The 23,252-nt window shown below is 45.5% G+C and overlaps 1 protein-coding gene across 3 annotated transcripts; it reads right to left on the bottom strand.

Moving 5' to 3' along the window:
* Positions 1–1,937: 1,937 nt before the first annotated feature.
* Positions 1,938–23,062, bottom strand: RAD21 (RAD21 cohesin complex component). 3 transcript variants are annotated; one of them, XM_048507876.1, is made up of 14 exons: positions 22,873–23,062; positions 18,348–18,530; positions 16,822–16,951; positions 16,141–16,240; positions 15,316–15,422; positions 14,046–14,249; positions 12,422–12,547; positions 11,102–11,224; positions 9,300–9,523; positions 9,004–9,151; positions 8,575–8,735; positions 7,032–7,181; positions 4,585–4,668; positions 1,938–3,619 (listed from the first exon to the last, which is right to left on the bottom strand). In XM_048507876.1, exons 2-14 carry the CDS (start codon positions 18,489–18,491, stop codon positions 3,428–3,430), a joined length of 1,893 nt encoding a protein of 630 aa, XP_048363833.1. In that variant the 5' UTR covers positions 18,492–18,530; positions 22,873–23,062; the 3' UTR covers positions 1,938–3,427. The 3 variants fall into 3 exon arrangements, with proteins under 3 accessions (XP_048363833.1, XP_048363830.1, XP_048363834.1); XM_048507873.1 differs by having other exon boundaries at positions 18,348–18,515; positions 22,873–23,061; XM_048507877.1 differs by having other exon boundaries at positions 8,584–8,735; positions 18,348–18,515; positions 22,873–23,060.
* Between the last annotated feature and the right edge of the window lie 190 nt (positions 23,063–23,252).

The raw sequence follows: 23,252 nt of genomic DNA, 5'->3' as shown, positions 1-23,252 counted from the left end.
GGGGTGGGGGGGGGGGGGGGTGGGGGGGGGGGGGGGTGGGGGGGGGGGGGGGTGGGGGGGGGGGGGGGTGGGGGGGGGGGGGGGTGGGGGGGGGGGGGGGTGGGGGGGGGGGGGGGTGGGGGGGGGGGGGGGTGGGGGGGGGGGGGGGTGGGGGGGGGGGGGGGTGGGGGGGGGGGGGGGTGGGGGGGGGGGGGGGTGGGGGGGGGGGGGGGTGGGGGGGGGGGGGGGTGGGGGGGGGGGGGGGTGGGGGGGGGGGGGGGTGGGGGGGGGGGGGGGTGGGGGGGGGGGGGGGTGGGGGGGGGGGGGGGTGGGGGGGGGGGGGGGTGGGGGGGGGGGGGGGTGGGGGGGGGGGGGGGTGGGGGGGGGGGGGGGTGGGGGGGGGGGGGGGTGGGGGGGGGGGGGGGTGGGGGGGGGGGGGGGTGGGGGGGGGGGGGGGTGGGGGGGGGGGGGGGTGGGGGGGGGGGGGGGTGGGGGGGGGGGGGGGTGGGGGGGGGGGGGGGTGGGGGGGGGGGGGGGTGGGGGGGGGGGGGGGTGGGGGGGGGGGGGGGTGGGGGGGGGGGGGGGTGGGGGGGGGGGGGGGTGGGGGGGGGGGGGGGTGGGGGGGGGGGGGGGTGGGGGGGGGGGGGGGTGGGGGGGGGGGGGGGTGGGGGGGGGGGGGGGTGGGGGGGGGGGGGGGTGGGGGGGGGGGGGGGTGGGGGGGGGGGGGGGTGGGGGGGGGGGGGGGTGGGGGGGGGGGGGGGTGGGGGGGGGGGGGGGTGGGGGGGGGGGGGGGTGGGGGGGGGGGGGGGTGGGGGGGGGGGGGGGTGGGGGGGGGGGGGGGTGGGGGGGGGGGGGGGTGGGGGGGGGGGGGGGTGGGGGGGGGGGGGGGTGGGGGGGGGGGGGGGTGGGGGGGGGGGGGGGTGGGGGGGGGGGGGGGTGGGGGGGGGGGGGGGTGGGGGGGGGGGGGGGTGGGGGGGGGGGGGGGTGGGGGGGGGGGGGGGTGGGGGGGGGGGGGGGTGGGGGGGGGGGGGGGTGGGGGGGGGGGGGGGTGGGGGGGGGGGGGGGTGGGGGGGGGGGGGGGTGGGGGGGGGGGGGGGTGGGGGGGGGGGGGGGTGGGGGGGGGGGGGGGTGGGGGGGGGGGGGGGTGGGGGGGGGGGGGGGTGGGGGGGGGGGGGGGTGGGGGGGGGGGGGGGTGGGGGGGGGGGGGGGTGGGGGGGGGGGGGGGTGGGGGGGGGGGGGGGTGGGGGGGGGGGGGGGTGGGGGGGGGGGGGGGTGGGGGGGGGGGGGGGTGGGGGGGGGGGGGGGTGGGGGGGGGGGGGGGTGGGGGGGGGGGGGGGTGGGGGGGGGGGGGGGTGGGGGGGGGGGGGGGTGGGGGGGGGGGGGGGTGGGGGGGGGGGGGGGTGGGGGGGGGGGGGGGTGGGGGGGGGGGGGGGTGGGGGGGGGGGGGGGTGGGGGGGGGGGGGGGTGGGGGGGGGGGGGGGTGGGGGGGGGGGGGGGTGGGGGGGGGGGGGGGTGGGGGGGGGGGGGGGTGGGGGGGGGGGGGGGTGGGGGGGGGGGGGGGTGGGGGGGGGGGGGGGTGGGGGGGGGGGGGGGTGGGGGGGGGGGGGGGTGAGCAGGTTCCCTACCCCTGGACTAGAAGGATCAGCCCTGCCATCCAGTAGAGCCTCAGCAAAATTTGCATAGCTCTGCCTGAAGCAAGGGGGGGGGGGGGGATGACTTCACCAGTCTGGCTGAAGGAAGCCCCACTAAAGGAGAACAATATGGGACTATTGGGGTAATACAGAAGCAGTGGAAATCACAGGCACCTTCCACTCAAAGTGTGGAACTTGTTCATTAAGCATGAATCCAATCTGTCCTATGCTCATGTTCCGTCATTTCTATTACTTTGTTTCATTAATTAAAGACTTCAATGTCTTAAAATGCAGCTGCATACATACAAAGTCACGATACCATCCAGATAGCTTATACCACAACTTTTATTAGAAAAGTTATACATAACAGCAACTATTTTCAAGAATATTAACCTTGAAAAGCAACAAAAACAGACTAAACAAACTTTAACAAGAAAACTAATGACTTTCTCTATAATTAAACATTCAAGTTATCTACAATGTCTCTTTGTACAAAAGGGGAGGGAATCATGGTTGTACAGGCACATCATGTCAAAAATAAAGCTGCGGTAACTATTTTATACAATTAACTTTCTCGAGGATTATTAAAACATGTTGCAAATTTTAAAACATTCACATAATTTTACACTTGGGGGAATATACTGAAACCTCAGTCCCATAAAGAGAATCATTTCACAAAAGTGCCAACATTTAAAACCAAAACCTTTATCGTTCAAATAATTTCGCCCTAAAAAAGCTGACATTTATCATCAATATATTCACATGATTTCTGGCAACCTGATCCTAACAGTAAAGCCTTTATTTTTCTTACAATCAATCCAAATTGGACGTGATCTACAAAGGGCTCCAGAGTGTGCATTATTGGAAAATAGTTACAGAAGCCATAAAAGTCTATGGGAGAGTCATTAATATATAACACAAGAAGATTATGTCAGATAAATGTGAGTTTACGTGTCTCTAAAATGTACATCTGTAACTTGCCATCCGCAGGGCCAGTGGCGTCTTTGCTTAGATTCCAAGACGTCTCGAACTTACCTAGACCAAACTATTTGCAGTCTAGAAGTATGGCATTTCTACAAATCTCCAATTTTTAAAAAAATGTTCAGGAACTCTAGTTTCAACAAAAAAAAGTTTAGCTACAACTGGCTGTTTATTATACCATTGATAGATGTATCAGAAATGGACCACAATAAGGAATGTCGTATCAGATATAGGAAAAGTTTTGTGCTTAGAGAAGATCCAATTGGTTTTAAAAACATTCCCCAATTACCCAGCCAGCCTGAACTCTATTCTATAGCATGGCACAGCAAGGAACCCTGCCAAGTAACAAGCATTCATAGCAGCAGCTCCAAGAATGCCATGAGAAATCATGATAAACACCAAGAAGTTTAGGGAAGATAAAAATTCACTACTGCGAGGAGGCGGCAGAATATTTTAGACACATTTGGCAAAGATTTTAATGAGACAGCAGGTTGGCCATAGTTATCTCCTGGAGTGGATTAAAACAGCTCTATGTTCCCAACCAGATAACTGTAAAACCATTAGTCATAATTGAACCAATATTGCACATATCTGTTTTGAATTTTTTTAAAAAAAACTCATCATAAGCTCCTTGAGTCACTTAATCGCAACCGGAACTCAAGTAGTCAGAAGTGAAAAAAAGTGGTAAAGTTTAATAGAAAACCCCAAAACACAAAAGCCAACAACTCTGTACAGACAATGAGACCTAGATTTCTTTTTTCTTCCGTTTGTGGGCCCTACACATGAGACAATGTGTAAGTACTAATGAAGCTAACTATACACAGTAAGCCAAGGATTCAAATAATATGGAATCTGGGACCGGGACTCGCAATGATGTCGCTGTAGGGCTCCACCTGCGTCAGCTCGATAGCTTGCTGCTTTTTCAGTACCAAGAAACTGTAGAATTTTGCTGCTGCTTGTTTGCGGTTTGTGTTCCTGCACAGCTCAAGCAAACTGATGGATTCGGCTCCGGTTTTAGCAAGAGCTCTCTGAAAAACACGAGGAAAAGGGGGTTAAGTGGTCATTGCATCTCAGCTGGCTGTGAACTTTTACTGCCTGCCAGCTCAGCATCTGACAAGCCCTTGTTTATTATTCTGAAGGACACCCCCATTATTTCCTAAGGATTTCAAGGAACAGCCACAGCTTCTATTTTCTGACGCTCAGCACATCGAGGGATCTCGAGGTGCTTGGAGTGTCTCCAAAGCTCAGCTTTACAGCACAGCCAAGACCCCACGCTTTCCTTCACGGGGAAATGCAGTCTTGGGGCCAGAACACATTAGAACTCTCCACCAAGGCCAGTAGAAGTATGTGGATCTCCAGTACAGAACCTACGGGATGACTGAGAACCACAAGCTTTCAGGGGAAGGCAAGAGGATCATGGAATTTGTGGTGGTAAACCAAGTGTACACATCTTCAGTCAGAAGCACACAATGCATTCAAACAAGATATGATCCAGCCAGCAGCTCTGATGTGTCAATGAAGATTGGAAACTACATATGTGAAGTGGGACAGCAAAGCCCATTTTGCAGAGGGATCTTTCACAGTATTACATCAGGGCACTGGCATCTGGAATGTCAAGGCAGAAGTAGGGTACCCCAGTGGTGTAGCGCCAACAGGGTGGGGCACGACACCCCGGGTGCGCACCTGTACACAGGCATCGCTGGGGTGGGTGCGTGGCAGGGGTGGAGAATGTAGGCATGCCCCGGCACAGTTCCCCCTCACTCCACCCCTAGTGTACCCTGCTAGGTAATAAACACACATTACCAAAAATGTGGTTTTTTTAATTAGGCTTCATAAAATGAAGCTGGTGTGGGGTGGATCCCTTAAATGTTTGCATAATGAGCCTTAATGTTAAGCACACTTTTAAAAACCCAAGTACAGTCTATAATGTTGCAGGCAAGCTGCAGTTTTTTTAAAAAGCTCCCACACTATTTAAGAGAAGGACATTTCTTACCTGAAGACCATGAAGCATCTGTTGAGTTCTCTTGTTCCACCGCCTTTCCTCTTGATCTTGATCACCGCCAGTGCCATCTTCCTCCTGCAACCATTTCAGAGAAGTCTCAGGTAAAACCTATTAAGGGATCCTCATCTGCTATTAAAAACTAGAAAGCCAGACCGGCTTGACTTTAACAGTCAGTGAAGCATAATGGACTACCAGTACCTGCATGACTAATAGAGGGCACAAAGAAGCACAGTCCCTAAGCTATGGAACTCCCTGAAAGATTAGTTTGAAAGCGAGGCAATCAGTTAGCTGACTTACAGCAGCAGTTGCCTATCGCAGAGAAATGGGGCCTCCAGGATTATGTATCATAATGATCATATTATGGCTACCACAAAGCCTAATCCTAACCTCTTCAGTAACATTATTAAACATGTGAGAATAGTTATTGCACTATTTATAAATATGGGGGTAGCCCTGGTGGTCATCACAAAAATAAAAAGGGTAACCTCTACGTCTTGCCTAACATCTCCCCAATTTCTCATAATTCCATCGCTGCTTTAAATGTTTCCTTTAATTGAATGTTGCGGCCAGTATAGAAAGCAACTGAATTTATCTAGCATAACTGAAGGCGGCAAAATAAAGTTTACATAGAAGTTTATGCATTGTTATTTGTATGTCATAATAAAACAATCTGATATATGGAATATTTTGGGCTAGGTGGAACCAGCCTTTTCTATTTAATTCAGTCAACCTCCTTGTAACAGCCCTTCATTCCACAGGGCCTTTGTCTCTGAAGGTCCCATGATCCCAAACAATCCTTTCTTTTTTTTTTCATCAGTGGAAAAACTGATCCAATTAACTGTTCTTCCACCAAGAACTGTTGGGAGATGTTACAGTAAATTCATTGCTGAAAATACCAGGTGCCATAAAGGCTCCTAGAGCCAGAGAATTTGTCAAGATCTATTCCAAAGCAATTCTAATATTGTGCACAATACTCTAACAAATTATTAGCTTTGTTTTCTGCTTATGATTTAAGTTTAACAACCTACATCAGACACTGGTTAAATGTAGCCCCACTGTTCTGAAGGCCTTCTGTGCTGTCTGGGGGAAAAAAATTACAAGTTTTACTGATGGGCGAGGGGGCACACTTGAACAGGAGCAGGCTCTACCCCTCTCCTCTAGATATCTATTATTATTATTATTATTGTAGATTTCACAGCTGCCAGATCTTTAGCTGGTTGTTGGCCTTCATTACAATTCGAGCCTAACCCAGAGGCCTAGGAAGTTGTAATGTATCGGCATAGTATTCGTGCGGATCCCAGCAGGGCTGCCTTCTGAATTTGACAGATGTTAATTTTGTCAATTCGAAGATGTTTCAAGTGCTGCCCTAGTGTTTTTGGAATGGCGCCCAGCGTGCCGATTACCACTGGGACTACCTCAGCTGGTTTGTGCCATAGACACTGAAGCTCGATTTTTAAATCGCGGTATCTAGTGACCTTCTCCTGTTCTTTTTCAATGACCCTGCTGTCACCAGGGACTGCTATGTCGATGATGCTCACTTTCTTGTCCTCGATCACGGTGATGTCTAGTGTATTGTGTTTCAACACTTTGTCCGTTTGGATTCGAAAGTCCCGCAGGATCTTGACCATCTCATTTTCCATTACTTTTTTTAAACTTTTATTATTTTTATTTTTATTATTATTGCCTCAGGTTGCAGCCTGAGGCGACCCTGTATGGCGACCCTGAAGGATTTTCAAGGCAAGAGATGTTGAAAGGTGGTTTGCCACTGCCTGCCTCTCTATAGGTTCCTGGTACTCCTTGGTGGCCTCCCATCCAAATATTAACCAGGGCCGATCCTGCTTGGCTTCTGAGATCTGACAAGATCAGCTAGCCTGGGCTATCCAGGCTATGTTTTACTTTACACTAATTTAGCTGAAAGCAGCAACGTCGTTCGAAATTTGTTCTACAATATGAAAAATCATTTAATCATCCACTAGAAGGGGGACTCATTTTACAAGTCTGGATGTACCTAGCAATCTGAAACATTTTATCTGCAAAAACATTAATGGGGAAAAAAGACAAAAGCATCTGCTTTTCCAATAAAGACAAACTAGATCAATGGTTCTCAACCTTCCTAATGCCGCAACCCTTTAATACAGTTCCTCATGTTGTGGTGACCCCCAACCCTAACATTTATCCATTTTACAGATGGAGAACACTGATGCAGAGAGTCTTAAGCGACCCCTGTGAAACGGTCGTTCGAACCCCAAAGAGGTCGCAACCCACAGGTTGAGAATCACTGAACTAGATAAACCCAATACTTTTTTTGGAAAGATAGGGAGAAGGAAGCATATGAACACTTCAAGTATGACTTATTCACTAATGGAGTAGAAACACCTTCCATAGTTCTTCAACAGGTCCTCCCTGTGTAGCATCACAGGAACAATCACCATGCCTACCTCTTCCTCCTCCTCCTCTTCTTTCTCTTTTTCTTTCTCCTTCTCCTTCTCAGGCAAGAGCTCCAGCTCTGGAATCAACTGGCAAATGCTTTGGGTTTCTTCAGGAGGCAGCTCCACTGGGGGCATTTCAATCTGCTGCAATGGCTGAGTCTGAGGGCAGTTGAGACATTCAAGTTTTGTGAGAACTAATCTGATACCTATAGACACTAGAGCTAAATTTTTAATTAAAAACTCAGAATTTCACAACTTATGTTATCTTACTGCCTTATTCAAGCCTAATAATTCATCCACTGTTTGCCAACAGCCACTCAAGTACTCCATTCCCAGTCCAATTTGTTTAATAAGAATTTTTATAATAATATGACTAAGGTAGTAAGCTTGACTGCTTGAAGAAAAATATCACAGATAGAAATAGCAAGTAGAAGAGCTGGTTTTTATACTCCACTTTTTTTTATCTTTAAGGAGTCTCAAAGCAACTTACAATCGCTTTCCCTCCCCCCCCCCCCCACAACAGAGGTAGGTGGGGCTGAGACAGTTCTGAGAGAACTATGATTGGCCCAAAGTCACCCTGCAGACTTCATGTGGAAGACCACTCTGAACCACTAAACCCCACTGAAAACCCCACTAAGCAGCCCAGTGTATTATTAGAAAATCTACACGCCTGGAACTAAACAAATGACCAATACATAGTAGACAAGATGGATATTTCATTCTAACCCATTGTCCCTAGTCCTTTCTCTGCCTTGGGTGATTTTTCCAATAAAGGAGAGTCTTTACATTATAGAAACAAAGAATATTCCAGTGTTCTGGAGATATAGTAAACAGGGCAAATTGTCAAGTTTGCACAAATGCAGCACAGATATACGAAACACCCACAATTTTGAATCTCCACTGGTTTCTCACAGGTTTTGAGTTGAATTCCACATTCAAAGTGCAAATTCACAACAAAAAAGTCTAAATATCTGTACTTTCTTCCTTCACAGGAAACAATCATAGGTTTGACAGAGAACACTTCCTTTCCAACAGCTTGGAATATATGGCCCATTTATCATGAGAGTAGCAACCAGTTCCCAGGAAGGGAGCCCTGCGCTGATACTCCCTCCAGCTGCACCCCCCCCCCCCACTTCGCCTCCTGTGCTAGAAGAGGAGGGAGCTTGGATTTATACCCTGCTTTTTTCAACTGCAAGGAATCTCAAAGTGGCTTACAAACGGCTTCCACTCCCCAAAACAGACACCTTGTGAGATAGGTGGGGCTGAGAGAGTCCAGAGTGAACTGTGACTAGCCCAAGGTCACTCAGCAGGCTTCATGTGGAGGAGGAAGGAAACAAATCCAATTAGAGGTTAGAGTCCACAGCTCTTAACCACTACATCATGCTGGTGCTTATAGGAACAGATTTTTTTGTGGGGTGCAATCAACAGGCTGCAGTGCAGAGAGGAGGATCCACTATGTTAACTCTGCAGAAGTTGTAGACCTTTGAATGCATGGTCCAGCCAGCATCATTTACACAAGACTGACTACCAAAAGAAGGACAACAGGTACAACCTCACTCACATGTAGGACAGGCTCCGGTTCCACTTGTGCAACCTTTCGCTTTACACCTGTCTGAGGTGGAGGCGGTGGCATCACTGATTCGTCCAACTTGGTCCTGTTGCCCTCCATTATGGACTCCTGGAGGCGGCTTGGCTCCTCCGTGATGGGTTCATCTGTTTGACAGAAATATTAATGGGCAACTAATACTGTCAGTTGTACGACTCTGCATCCCCCTCTACATTTCTATGGAACGATTAAAGCACGGTTTACTTCTACTCCACTTGGAATATTTGCCTTTTGGCTAGATGGATTTTGCTTTATACACGTAACAGACAGCAATAAACACAGAAGCCAGGCTGTTTTCAACACCAAGGGGTCTACACTTAAAGCTGTTTAAAACTCACCATGGCAGGAGAAACAACACCAAAAATGTACACAAACCTATCACATTACGCTGAGGCAGCTCCTCTCGGGGTACTTCAGGGTTCTCAAAGTCCTTAAGGAACTCATCCAAGTTATCAGCCTCTCCACCTTTCCTCCTCTTTCTGAGGTCTTCTGGTACAAGAGGTGTAAGACAGCGGGTGAAGAGCTACAAGCAAAGCAAATTGGATTAAACCTCCAGAAAGATGAGCAAAGGGATGCTTAATTTATGATACAACTTTCAGGTAAAAGTATCTTTCGTCAGATCAGTTACCGGTATTTGTTTTTCAAAAAAAATCTGTCAAAACTCAGTTCACCTTCAACAACCGGTTATTCCACAGAGGCTGAGCAGGAAGAGAGAAAAGTTTTTCGACTCCTCCAGTCTCTTTCCACATCATCAACTTCTTAGTAGGAGGCGCCAAGTCCAGTGTAGTAACTATATCTGAGTAGTCACTCAGCTGGGCTCTGATAGTCTTGCTGTCCAGTTCTTTCACACTGTCTACAATCAGCTTTCTCTTCCTCTTTGCCTTGGTCTCCTTAACTGTAAGAAAAAAATGATTGTTTAACAAAGGAACTAGTTAAGGCAATGTTTTTCTAAGAACAATCACAGCAATATCAGTTTCAGCATTTATTAGATGTACTGGGCTGCTAAAGGAAAATAAGCTTTGGTTGTGGACTTTGTCAGCATTAAAATGTATTAAGTGGTATAAAAATGTAAACTTATGACACTGTTACTAAAACATGGTATCATGTTCCCTTAAAAACAAGTGACAGAACTTTAATTATGATCTCAGAACACGAGAAAGCATATTATTTCAATGCTGTTCAACAAGTATAATCCAAATATACCATTTAATTCTGGCTAACCTTTCTGAAAAACCCTAACTTGTAACAGTCACTGAGGCCCCTTCCGCACAAGCAAAATAATGCATTTTCAAACCACTTTCACAACTGTTTGCAAGTGGATTTTGCTATTCTGCACAGCTTCAAAAAGCACTGAAAGCAGTTTGAAAGTGCATTATTCTGCATGTGCGGAATGAGCCTGACTTACTGGGTCAGTCACAGCATTAAATCAAGATCATGTTCTGTCCTGAACGAGTTCTACGTATTGCAGAATCTTGAACAGTGCATGGTGCTGAAAACAGAGTATTGCCAGCCTCCAGGAATGTAATAGCTTACTATACATCTACACAACATAATGTCCAAGAGCTAAAAGTAATCTCGCTGAAAAATTATGGATCCTGGGGAAAGCCCTAATAATAGTGTATTTTTCTGTATCTTTGTGGGAGTAGCTGAAATGAACACAAGTTTATCAAAATGGAGGCGAGGACCAGAGAATGACTACATGCACACAGCTGCAACCCTTTGCCCTGGGTGCAGGGTCGGGGGTGCCAGTGTTTTCAACCTAATCTAGTGTTCTTTGGCCTTGCAGCAGGATCCACCTATGTTAGAATTCTCACATTTTGCAAGCTTCTTGTAAGAATAGAAAACTTCTATGCTGTTCTGCCAAATCTCATCAAGCAAAAGGAGGCATAAAGGGACAAAAACAAGCAAAGCTTTTGAGGAACACTCACAGAAGTAAAAGGGAAACTAGCTGATGGGGATGACAGAAAAAAAGAGAGAAAAAGGATGGGGCCACAGGCGAAAGACATTTGTGATGCTGAGGCAAAAAAGGCATGCTACACTGATGGGAAGTGGGAGGATTTAAAGTTATTCAGAGATCTTTTATGCAGGAGGCGGCAACAGAGAGTGCCATGGTGGATCCTGGAGAATAGAGAGGTTATTTGACAATGGGTAACAATTGCGAGAAAAATATTTTGGGGCGAAGTTATGTGGCTGTTATTTAAATTACAGAAATCACACAAAACAGAATTTTGTGTTAGATTACAATGGAAGACCACTGTACTTGACAATACACTGGATCAGAGGCAGGGGAGGAAAAGTTAACACCTCTCAACAGTTTTGTCTGCAAATTCACTGCAGTATTACACGACGCTGCTGTAGCTGTTTATGTAAGCAGCAGAACTCCAGATTGGATCCTGCTTCAAATCTGCACGCCCGATCGTCTCTTTGCTCTCAGCAAAGTAAAGGTATCAAGCACAACAGCTCAATTACTTACCAGTTATATCAATAGGCTCCAAAGCAAAAGCTTCCTCTTCATTTGGAACCAGAGTGGTCTGATCAGTCATAGTTGGCAACGGTTCAACAGGATCTACTGAATCTGGACTGTCTGGTCCACCCACTGTAATTCAGAGTTAAAATTGAAACACTACTTTTATATCTAACTCAGCCAAAATAACAGATGACTACAAAATAACAGATGACTACAAGAATAATAGCATAGAGATTTGCACACAGCTTTGTTTCATATAAGCTTATTTTACCTTTCCAAGACAAAATGTCCTAACACTACCTGCCGTTTGTACATGACATAATCTGCATTATCTTCTACATGCAAAAACGTGGATTTCTGGACTTGCTGGATTTTATCCACACACACACCCCATCAGTCCACACACACACCCCATCAGTCTCTTCAGGAATAACCTTTCTAAGGCTTGAAAGGGACCTGGAATGGAATGTGGCAAAGATCGGCAAGCACCAATTGCTTCTGCTGATAGATCACTTGCTCCAACTGGGATGTATATCAGAAGTTTCAAGTTGGGGGTGGGTGGAGGGAGGAGGGGGTTTGGGACCAAGGCAGCTGAACCAAAGCAATGGTGCAGGTTTTCAGCTTCCCTACATTTCAGATTGTGCCCTTCTCCATTATCCCATCAACAGGAAATAGGACTTGCTCAGGAATTTTGAAATGTTAGATGGGATGGTGTCATAGAGCTGACAAGTTTGTTCAGGGGGGAGAGGGTAAGGCAAATATTTCTTTAAAAAAGTATTTGTGCCCTCAGATTTGGGTAGGCCAATTCAGATAGAAGGGGACACCTGGGGGAGGGAGCACTCCAATGGAGCTCAGAACGGCGCAGCTAGAGGTGGGGGGGGGGGGGAGAACCCTGCTTCCACCTCAAAGATTCCATTGAAAAAAGTTACTTATGCCCACCTGTTCTAGGGGTGTTCCTGGGCTGAAAGCCTGACAGAAGCTAACTACTGTCAGCTCCACCCCTGAGAACACCCTAACCTGCCTCCAACCATGCCAATGTCTTTCTTTACATTGGCGCAACACAAGCCTCTTCTTGGGCTGTCTCCCTGTGCGCCCTCCCTGGCTGGAGTGGGTAAACATCCTGCAGCCCACTCCACACACCCCATCTGGATTGTGCTGTAAGTACTATATCCTTTAGTCGGAGGAAGTACTTTAGCTGCACAATCACTACTGTCATACAGTACAACAATGTGCACTATTACAAAAGTTTTAACAGAATTACGCACTTCTCCCACACCATCTCCGACTTTAATATTCATTTTAAAAAGAAAGCAACCAAGAACTCACTTGAGACGTTGTCGTCGTCATCCAAATCATCGTGAGGAGGCTGCTCAGGCATCATTACGCCTCCTTCTGAGATGGCAGGTGGGTCATCAAATATACCTCCTTCGTTGTTGCTAAGAAGCTTGTCATCTGAAATGGCCATTTACAATGTTAGGGCTGGGGGCACATGTACTGTGTCACAAGATGAAGAAACAGCATAATACTGTAACCACTGCACTATTGAAAGACTACTCACTTTTTGCAGTGAATGAACATCATACCAAGGTCCACCAAAGCTAAGGAACTGAAGGACTTCAAGATATCGACCTCCAATACATCACTCACATGCCACTGAGTTAGAACGCCCACAAATGTCAATAGCAAAAAACTAAGAGCTCCATCCAATTTTTCTAACCCATGAAGGTAAACACTAAGCTAGCAATTAGAAATGAACAGGGACATGCTGAATTTATCTAAAAGAAAGCATCAGATAAAAGTGTTTTTTAATGTCTTCAGACTGATGCAGCCTTTCAAAAATCCACAGAATCATACTAAATGTTGGCACGTGTTCTACATCTAAACCTGAAACAGGGTTGGAAATTTGAAGCCATGAAGATTTAGGACAAAACTCACGGGAGCTCTCTCCAAGGCAATTGATTAAATGTTGTGGGACAATAGGGTATCTGATTCAAATAACTGATACAACATCAGAAAAATCTTTGAAATCAGGATGGCAGCTTTATTTTCCAACCAAAATTTTCTTCATCTTGCAATTCAATTAAAGCTACTAGTGGCACCTGCATATCAGCAGACAACTAGAGTTGGATCATGCAAAAAGTTTCTTTTTGTCAACAGAACACCAATTTCTTGCCTTTCTGTTTCAACCCAAAATGCCCCATGAAATGCTGCTCCTGAGGACAGGGAACTCACAGGAACAGCATAAGGAGGGATCTGAGTTTTGTAACAGGATGCTGTGAATTGGTAAACATCATACATATACAACCGATGGAAATCCTCCATGGAATTAAAATCAAACAAAACTGCTACCCATAACTTTTGCTCCTAAGAAATCAATTTTCCCCCCGATTTAGTTCAAAATCTATTCTAAAAGAAACACTGTTTTATTCAGAACAGCTGATAAGATATGACTCTGAAACAACCCCTATGACACTGTGTCATCTTCTGGTGATGTATTTAGCTGTGAACTGGTATCGGAAACTACATATAAAAACAGAATTACCTGCTCTCAGGATTATAAATCAGACCTTGCTCACTAAAATTATACCCAGGAAAGCATCACTGAGGAGGATAGGAAGTGAAAGAAGAGATGCCTTGCTACTTAGGCCAGATAAAAATACATCCAAAGGAGACACTGGGAGACCCACCACCCCAGGAAACACACATTCATATTGGTTGCTACATGCTATGCCCAACAATTCCACTTAACAGTTGACCTACTCAACAATATTTCCCAACTTTGCTTAGGACCATACCCCATAACCACCAATTTAATATTAGATAGGCAGTTACCATTCCCAGGATCAGGCAAATAATACAATGCAAACATGACTCTAGATCTAAAATCCCTTCAAAGCCTCAAGTTATACGCCAGAAATTGTGTGGGACAAAATATAAGTTGCTCACATACCCAGTATTCCACCATCATTTCCTTCTCCAAAATTGTCATCCTTATACTGATCTTCGTATTCCAAGTGATTGGATTTCTCGTTAAGATGACTGGTGCTCTGTTCAGGCTCCAGGAGAAGGTTGGAAGCACTGGTGCTGTCCAGCATGTCATCAGGAAACGCACTATCTTCTCTCATCATTTCACGATCATCCATTCCAAAGTCACCTTTCGGAAGATCAGAATCACAGCAGCAACGGTTAAACGGTCAAGAAATGATCCCACACCACAGCAGTTGTAAAGGATACAATTCTAATTCATTAGTCCTACTGTTAACTGGACTTCACAAATGCTCCTACATGTAGGGGCTGGAAAGTGGTCAACAGACAATCCTTCATGCAGTATTTGCTTGGATGCACTGTGCTGCTGCATCCAGGGAACAGACTTCTGCCGATCCACTCACAAGCCACCCTTGAAGACTGAGGGACTGCCAAAAATGGTGTGGGAAGTGGCACAAAAAAAGTTGAAGTGGAAAGGGGGAAATCAGCAGAGCCCCCCTCCCCCAATTTCTTCTTCCACTTTGTGCTTCAGCTCTCATTCTGCTTATTCTTCCTTCCCACTGCAGCCCTACATATTGTTTTCTGCACCGTAACAATCCAAAGTTTATCTTGTTCTGAAGAGATCCAAGTTAAGGAAATCTTTGACCTAGAATTTATCCCATCAAACACCATAGACACCTGATTTACTCAAACTATCCAATTTCCTCATTTCAAATAGCGTAATAAAATTAAAATCCCCCCAAAGGGGGAAAAAAAGATGCAAGGTGACAGCTTTATCATCACAAATAACCTTTCACATTTTGCTGTTTAAGTTTTGTAAAGGGGAACATTGTCCTTTTCACTGAACCTTTCCACAGCAACTGTGTTTTACAGAACTATCCAAAGCTTAAACAGTGAAATGTGTAGGGGTGACAATAAAGTGATCACCTTCCATTTTTTCCCCTTTTTTGGTTGCTGACACGGTGCTTCAGGCAGATCTACTTTTCTCCTCTAAAGTTAAAATACCATATCCGAATATCCTGAAGCATCATGTCTACACACCGCTTAGATTCAGCACATTTATACATGGACGTCATTCACGGCACCTTACACTACAGCTTTGTAGTCAACTGCCAAATGTTCTTACAACAAGAATATCTATAGACATATCAAAGGTGTATGTCAGTTGCTCATATTTAATGTACACTGCAATTCCTACAAATATATTAGCCAACAAATTTGTAATTGTATTTTACCAAAGTCATTTTCCTGAAGGATGCTGATGTTGCCCACTTCTTCTCGCATTGTAATTTCTTCCACTCTGCTTTGGTTCAAACTGAATTGCTGAGCCACATCGATATCACTTTGAAGGAACACAAGCACAGATTAAGCCAGGCCTTTAATATCTACCATTTAAAAGTGTACCAACCATTATCTGGGCTTGGTTACAGTCTACCAAACTAGAGCAGAAGTCCAATTTCCTCCAGATATAGGCGTCCATTTGCAGATGCAACTATCAAACTGTTCTGAAGTGTTCATGCTCAAATATACGCTGTATCCTTAAACTAAGATGCAACAGAACACTGTGACATAGCTTTATTTTGAAATCTGCAAATGGAACAAACACAGCTTTTAATGCGCTCCATAACTCACAACTTCTCATGTTTAGAAAGCAGTAGATATTAAACTGTGAAACACAAAATCACATTAAGAATGGAGTATAGTTTACAATGGATTAATTACACAAATGCATTCTACTAGCGGTGATGCATTATTGGGATTTGGGTAGCCATCCTCAGGGAAAGCATCCCTGCTAGCGAAGCAGACCGGCAGGATTCAACCCAATATTCCGAAAGCAACAATTCTGACCCACCATCTTCAAAGCAATACGCTATGGGCCTTGCAACTTATGGATTTATGGGTTCAGATAGGAGTTTTTAATAGCTATTTAGCCAATGCAGGGAACATTATTTTGCCAAGACTTCATATATTTCAGAAATTGGTAGATAACAGCAGACATTTACTAATGAAAATACCCAAGAATAACATTTTTAGTGTGTGATTAAGACAAAGCAGCTTACTCCAAATCTGGTAATGGCTGGTCAAAATCATGAAATTCTTCCGGTAGGGTGATAGCATTGTAGGCAGCTTCCCTGTTTTCCTCAGGCAAATCAACCACACCTGAAAGAGAAGGGTTAGTCATAAGACAACATTTTTAAGGAAAAAAATTACAGGTAATTTCATGGTCCTGCAAAGATCAATAGCCATTATTTTGGCATGAGTTTTGTATCCAGGATATTAATCCATCAGAGGAATGAATCTAGCCTTTCCCTAATATTTACAATCCATTCTTACACAGAGCTCCCAGTTGCTTCCCATCTAAGAGACCAGATCTTTAACTGAATCCATTTAACCTGATTTTGTGCTGAAACATCAAAGATGGGGCCAAAAACCCCAAATGCCTCTTGAATATTTTCTGTGTCCAATTACGTTTGCACCCGCCCAATAACAGATTAAAATTAGAGAGCTGTTATTCAGAAAAGTATTATAAATTAAGATTTAATGGGAAAATAGCTTGCAGTCGATCCTGGGCACCTTCACTTAGAAGTAAATCCCACTTCAGTTGGTGGGACTTCCTCTTAACTAAGTTTTGTTATTACTTGTTAAACTATTTCAAGAATAACACTGGAGAGCCAGCATATATATTTTTAAAATTTATAAAAGAACTGTGGTAGCACAATAGCATCAAATGCACAAAGTACCTGGACGAAAAGCCATCTTGATCTTAATGAACGCCTCATTACAATCTGCAAGGAGATATTTGGCTTTCCTGTGATAGATTCTAACAACTCCCAGTAAAAGATGTCCTGAAGTTCGAAGAGCCATCTTCACCTGAAAATGTATTTTAATATACAATTGTCACCAACCTTGACACTTAGAAACAATTTGTAACTCACCAACACAAATAAGTAATTTTATGCGATGTAGAATTATAAGCTGTAACTAACCCTAATTTGGTACTTCTCAATACATCCCCAAACAATATGTCATTGTTTCTCCCATATTGCTGGTTTGTTATATAGTCTAAATTTCTTTAGTATTTAATATAAACTTGTAAACAGCCATTTGCCTTCAGCCAATAAAATTATTCCAGGAACACTGGTTGGAAATTTGTTGTGAAATGGATGAGAATGCATTCTCAACTCCATTCCAGCAATAGATAGGGCACTTTTGCACATGCAGAATAATGCACTTTCAATCAACTTTCAATGGATTTTACTGTGCAAAATAGCAAAATCCACTTGCAAACAACTGTGACAATGGATTGAAAGTTCATTGTTCTACATGTACGAAAGTGCCCGTAGACATGTATCATTGCTATTTATAAGGTGAGTAAGGAAAAGAGAAGCCTTTGTGCCTTGATTTCCAGGAATTACTGTTACTTCCATCACTTTTTGAAAGTAAAGCATTCTAGATGGAAAGAACAACTAAAGACACTATTGCAGAAGTCTCCACACGAGAATCAATAATTGAATCAAAACAGAATAACAAATTTGTCAAGAAAGCCATTTTCAACGTTTTCTAAGGACACATTTTATGGGGTGAAAGTTGCAACCTCAACGGCCATTAGAGCTAAATGTTTATTTTCTAAAAGGCAATATTTTAATATTCAAGGTTACAAATGTAAAGCTGAGGCATAATGTCAACAGAAAGAATGAACCAATGCAAGTGGAGTCAAAAAGCACTAAAGGTCTAAACGCAGATCTGTCTCAGTTGCTCAGTTCAGCACATGGCAATGTCTAAAAGAGCTACTAGCCATGACAGTAGCTCTCCCGAATTAGAGAAGCAAGCCTCTTAGAATTGATGCTGCGGGACAAAGCAGGATAATGCTGCTGTATTTGTCTTGCTTGTGGGCTCCCTAGAAGCACCTGGTGGGGCACTGTGTGAATAGTCTGCTGGACTTGATAGGCCTTGGTCTATCCAACATGGCTTTTCTTGCGTTCTAAAGCTAAAGGGGAAGTCTGTGTGCTGCTTGCAGAGGACAATTGTCTCCTTAATTCCCCACTTGGGAGATCCCAACAGCACTGGGTTGACTGAGGCTGGAAACAAAATACTGTTGGATGGGCCTGAGTCTCACCTGGCAAAACAATTCATACGCTGCATATAAGGGCATATAAGGACACAATGACTGCATGTGTATGTGCTTTTATATTAGCATTCCCTACATCACAAGGGGAATGCAGAAACATAAAGCTGTCAAACACTGAAGCAGATATAAACATGGTACCTTCGGTGAGATGATGCTCTCCACACTGCTTTCCAAATTGCACTCGAACACATGGGCTTTGGTTAACTTCTTATCCCAATGGGCCGCCAGCCAGATTTTGGCTAGCGGCCCTCTCTTGCTCAGGACAAAGTGAGCGTAGAACATTGTGCCAACTGTCTATGGGAAAACCTGTAAAATACAACACTATTTTATGCTGATTAACAAGCAGACTAAAACAGTATTTCTTGCAAATTATTTTCTGTGGAACAGATAATACTTTTTTTTCTATCAGCAAGGGAAACGGTTCAAGTTTTCCAAGGACCAATTCACATACAAGCTTTTCAAAACTGACATTTTCTAATAAATGTAAGGCAGAAGACTGAATGAAGTAACTATTCCTATTGTAGCAAGTCACACTTTCTTGGGAAGAGTTAGCATTGTATAGTGGTTAGACTAGGGGTCTGCAACCTGTGGCTCTCCAGATGTTCATGGACTACAATTTCCATCAGCCCCTGGGTTAGACCGTTGGGACTCCAATCAGGAGACCTGGGTTCAAATCCCCACTCTGCTATGCAAGATCACCAGGTAACCTTGGGTCAGTTACTATCCCTTACCGCAATTTAACCTACTTCACAGGGTTGTTGTGAGGATAAAAACAGGAAGGGAAAGGGATGTAAGTTGCTTGGATCCCCACCGAGGAGAGAAGCCTACAATTCTAAATAATGATTCATCACACGTAAATTACATTCAATATACTGTGGTAGAAGACCAAACATGCAGATTCTCTCCCTCATATGGAAAAAGCAGACTGCAAATTTTTGTGCTGTTTTACCAACTACAACATTCTTTCCTGTTTATTTTTAACTAGTGCCTTTGCCCTGATTTAGGCTTGGCAAAAGCACCCACCGATGCAATTTGATTCTGACCCAGCATCCAATTTAAATGGGACTGCCAGCACAAAGTCTAGCACGTCAACTAGACACATAATTCAGTTTAAGCAACATCCTGAACTAATGCAACATTTTTTGCCTTGCAAGTATCACATTGAACCAAAGTCTCACAAAATACTTGAAGATTTTTTTCTTCTTAGTCTTCAGGTACAACAGCTTAGTCAGCCCATAGCACAACCAATATTTTGGATGCTACCCACAATATAAAACACACGTAGCAAAACCAAAAAAGTCATATAAGGACTATATAAAAACAAATTCTAAGAACACCCATTGGAAAGGCAAAAATAAAACAAGGAGCAGATTAAGATAATTAATTAAAAGAGTTAAAACACAATCCTAGAAACTGAAACAGTCCCAGCAACTGGAACTTACAGCCCAAAGTAGAATGATGAGAGTAGAACAACCACTCTAGATCCGCAATGATATTCCTTGGAATGTAATTAGAGATCCAAGAAAGAAGCGAGTCCCTGGGAGAGGAATGTATATTCTAGATCTTTACTCTATAACTTTAGTAAACAGACAATGAATAGAAGAATGGCAGTCCATGACTTTAGAGTAATAGCCTAGAGCAGTGAAGGCGAACCTTTTTGAGGCTGACTGCCAAACTGCAACCCAAAACCCACTTATTTATCGCAAAGTGCCAACACAGCAATTTAACCTGAATACTGAGGTTTTAGTTTAGAAAAACGGTTGGCTCCAGGCATGCATTACTCGGGAGTAAGCTTGGTGGTAGTTGGTGGCTTTGCTTTGAAGCAACCGTGTAACTCTTCCAACGGGTGAATCACGACCCTAGGAGGGTTTACTCAGAAGCAAGCCCCATTGCCAGCAACCGAGCTTACTCCCAGGTAAAGGATCACACTTTAGTTCTTCGCATGAAAATCAGTGGGGTTTAACAGCACTTAACAGGGTTACCTACACTGCTTCCCCAAAACTAAATCTTAGGTTTAATGCTAATAATCGAGCCCAGTGGCCCAGGCCAGCCTAGAGGGCTCTGAGTGCCACCACTGGCCTAGAGTGTGCAATGATGGGTCATGGAAGCAGAATCAGTGCTCTACACCTGGATGATGATCTAGAAATACAGTGCCAGGAATGAAACTATATACTTACAGGAAGAATTCATTAATGAAACTTCATCTACACTGTACAGTTTCATAAAATGGGACGTTTTCTGAAGGAAAAATGTTTGGATGTACACCCCTCTTTTTCAAAGCGAAGGAATCTCAAAGTGGCTTACAAGCTTCTTCACTTCTTTTTCCCACAACAGACACCTTGTGAGGTAAATGGGCCTGAGAGAGTTCTAAGAGAACTGTGACTAGCCCAAGGTCACCCAGCAGGCTTCATGTGGATGAGGAAGCAAACTCAGTTCTCCTGAGTCCACCACTCTTAATCACTACACCACACTGGCTCTGCAGACTAAACAGGTAGTCAGGTTATAGTGACTGATAGCAACAGAACACCATATAGTCTTGCAGAATGAAGATGCCCTGATACAAATCTTCTGGGCATGGTTACCAAGATTTGCTAATGTCAATTGCCAAAAGATATCTGTAACTGATACTGTGAACAGCAGATAGGTGTGTGTGTGTCAGAGATCAAGGAAGTCACTGCTAAAAACGAAGGTAGGAAACTCAAAATCTCCACCGAACAGAGAAAACTGAAGAGCCTCTAGCAGTAAGTGAAATATGGAGTTTTCCTCCATTCTTTGCTGTTCCTGAAGCCTCATCCTACAGACAGTGGGCCTTCAAGGGAGAGAAGCGACAAGGTTCAAGGGAGCGTTTCTACTTGTTAACTGTGCAAAAAGAGGGGATAAAAAAAAAACACTATGACCCTCACAAGAAATAATGAGTGAAAGCCAGGGTGACGTGCTGGAGTGATTCCTGGACCACTGCATAACTTCCAGGTACATTCATTCCACACAGGGTCTTTCATTCCTCAGGGCCGAGGGACCATCATTCCAGATCTACAATACTCATTTTGTCCTCATAAATTATCATTCTACTCCTGGGGCTGTCAGTGTGGTTCAGAGCAACGGGACTCTAATCTAGAGAACCAGGTTTGATCCCCACTCCACTACACGAGAGGCGGAGTCATATCTGGTGAACCAGATTTGTTTTCCTGCTCCTACATTCCTGCTGCATGTCCTTGGACCAGTCACAGTTCTCTCAGGACTTTTTTAGCCCCACCTAACTCACAAGGCATCTGTTGTGGGGTCAGGGTTAGGGAGTTTGTAAGCCCTTAAAAGGAGAGAAAAGGGAGATATAATAGATCCAAACTTATCTTATTCTCCTTCTCATTCAGGACTAGAGCATTTTTCCAGAAACAAGGACCATGTGTGATTCTTTTCAGTAGTTATCTTAATTCACTCCCTGCTTTTTTCCCAACTTAACAGAATTTCTATGCAGCCAAGTCAACAGGCATTACCATCTCCCATTATATCCAATGGGGTTTCAGAGAGCTCCTGTTGTTTCCAATGGGCATTCCTGCCATTTAATTTAGCACACTGCCAGACAATCCACTTTTGGAAAATATGCCTGCAACCAAGGGCATCATTCAAACATAACTGCTAGTCATATATTTAAACCTAGTTCACATTGACCAACCAACAAGGTAGTATTGGACATTGTAACCAGTTTCTAACACAAACTTAAATGCTCAGAATGGTATACTTTCTTACAGTACGACCTGCTTAACTTAAAGGGGCAGTAGGGGCCCAAAGGAGGGAAAGAACAGACCAGGGACCTCTTCAAGTCGTTACAATCCCATAAAAACCTCCAGCAAGAATAGTAAAAATGTTTGAACTAATATTACTTTAGATGTTGCTTAATTTCTGCCAGTGGCAGAAATTGCAGCTTAACTGGGGGAAACACTATCATATTTCAAGTATATAACAGGATTGGAAAGCAAATTCTTTTTTTCCTTTTCTGCACTACTAGCTCATGGGCTAACTTTTCAAGTCGAGAGGCCTTTAGCAACAAGGGAGACTGTGCCAAACCACACACTCGACACACATAAACTATATCCCACTCCGCACATCAAACAGAAGGAACACAACCGCTCTTGCAAAAGCATGGCATCATCTTTTATGTCGTTCGTCCAAGCAAAAAAGAGAAGGACGCACAGTTCCCTTCCTCCTGTCCTACCCTCACAACCACCCCGAGAGGTAGGCTATGCTGAGAAGCTACGTCTTAAGGTCACCCTCTCCACGTGGATGAATGGGGATTTGAACCCTAGACACCCCACGCGTTCCTCACAAACCGGGCTTCTGGGGGGAGGCGGATAAACCATTTGAGAGTTCACTTGCCCAAAAAAGGGGGTCTAAAGCGTCATTCTGGGCCAGCGGCCATGTTGCAAGGCAACCCCTCCGTAACCCCTGGGGGAAAGGACAGCGAGGTCCACGGAGGTCTTTCCCTTACGCTCCTCCAAAGCCGAGCATTCGAACGTCGGGAGGAACAGAAGCCCTCATTTTGGTCCGACGGAGAAGCAACTGCTGAATTGGCCCCCTCGGCTTCCCGTAATTGGGGCCTACGTCTAGCCTAGGCCTGGTTCGCGCTCCCCCCGAGGCAGTTCGGCCTCCGCCGGCTCTGGCCGCTTACCTCGCGTCCCGGTGCGAGCTCCGTCAGTCGGGGTGGGCGCCAGGGGGGACCGCCACTCCCCTGCTCCTAGTCCTCCCCCCACCCCCGTCTCCGAGCCGCTCAAACAAACAAGATGGCGGCGGCTGCCCTTCCTGCCGCCCAAACCGACCGTTCAAAAATCAGCAGGATGTTTACCGTTAAAAAAAAGGGAGGGAGGGGGAAGAGAGGGAAGTATCTCACCGCGCTTGCGCAGACGAGTCTCAACGCATTCAGGCTTGCCCACACGGCGCAGGCGCAAGTCGCGGCAGTGACGTTAACCAATGGAAGGGGACATTGGAGAAGGGATGTGCCATAGAGGCCGAGGGTGGGGTCAGAGCCAAGGTGTAGCGCATGCGCAGTTC

The sequence above is a fragment of the Sphaerodactylus townsendi genome, linkage group LG09 (assembly GCF_021028975.2).
Source record: "Sphaerodactylus townsendi isolate TG3544 linkage group LG09, MPM_Stown_v2.3, whole genome shotgun sequence".
Taxonomy (NCBI): Eukaryota; Metazoa; Chordata; class Lepidosauria; order Squamata; family Sphaerodactylidae; genus Sphaerodactylus; species Sphaerodactylus townsendi.
The sequence above is the reverse complement of the archived record's forward strand: the minus strand, read 5'-3'. Positions and strand labels throughout refer to the sequence as shown.

Coding starts and splice junctions, on each gene's coding strand:
- RAD21 (XM_048507876.1), bottom strand. CDS start 18,491: ATGTTCTACGCTCACTTTGTCCTGAGCAAGAGAGGGCCGCTAGCCAAA. Junction 11,225..12,421: donor TGACGACGACAACGTCTCAA/GTGAGTTCTTGG, acceptor TCTGAATTACAG/TGGGTGGACCAGACAGTCCA. Junction 4,669..7,031: donor AAGAGGAGGAGGAGGAAGAG/GTAGGCATGGTG, acceptor AAATGGTTGCAG/GAGGAAGATGGCACTGGCGG.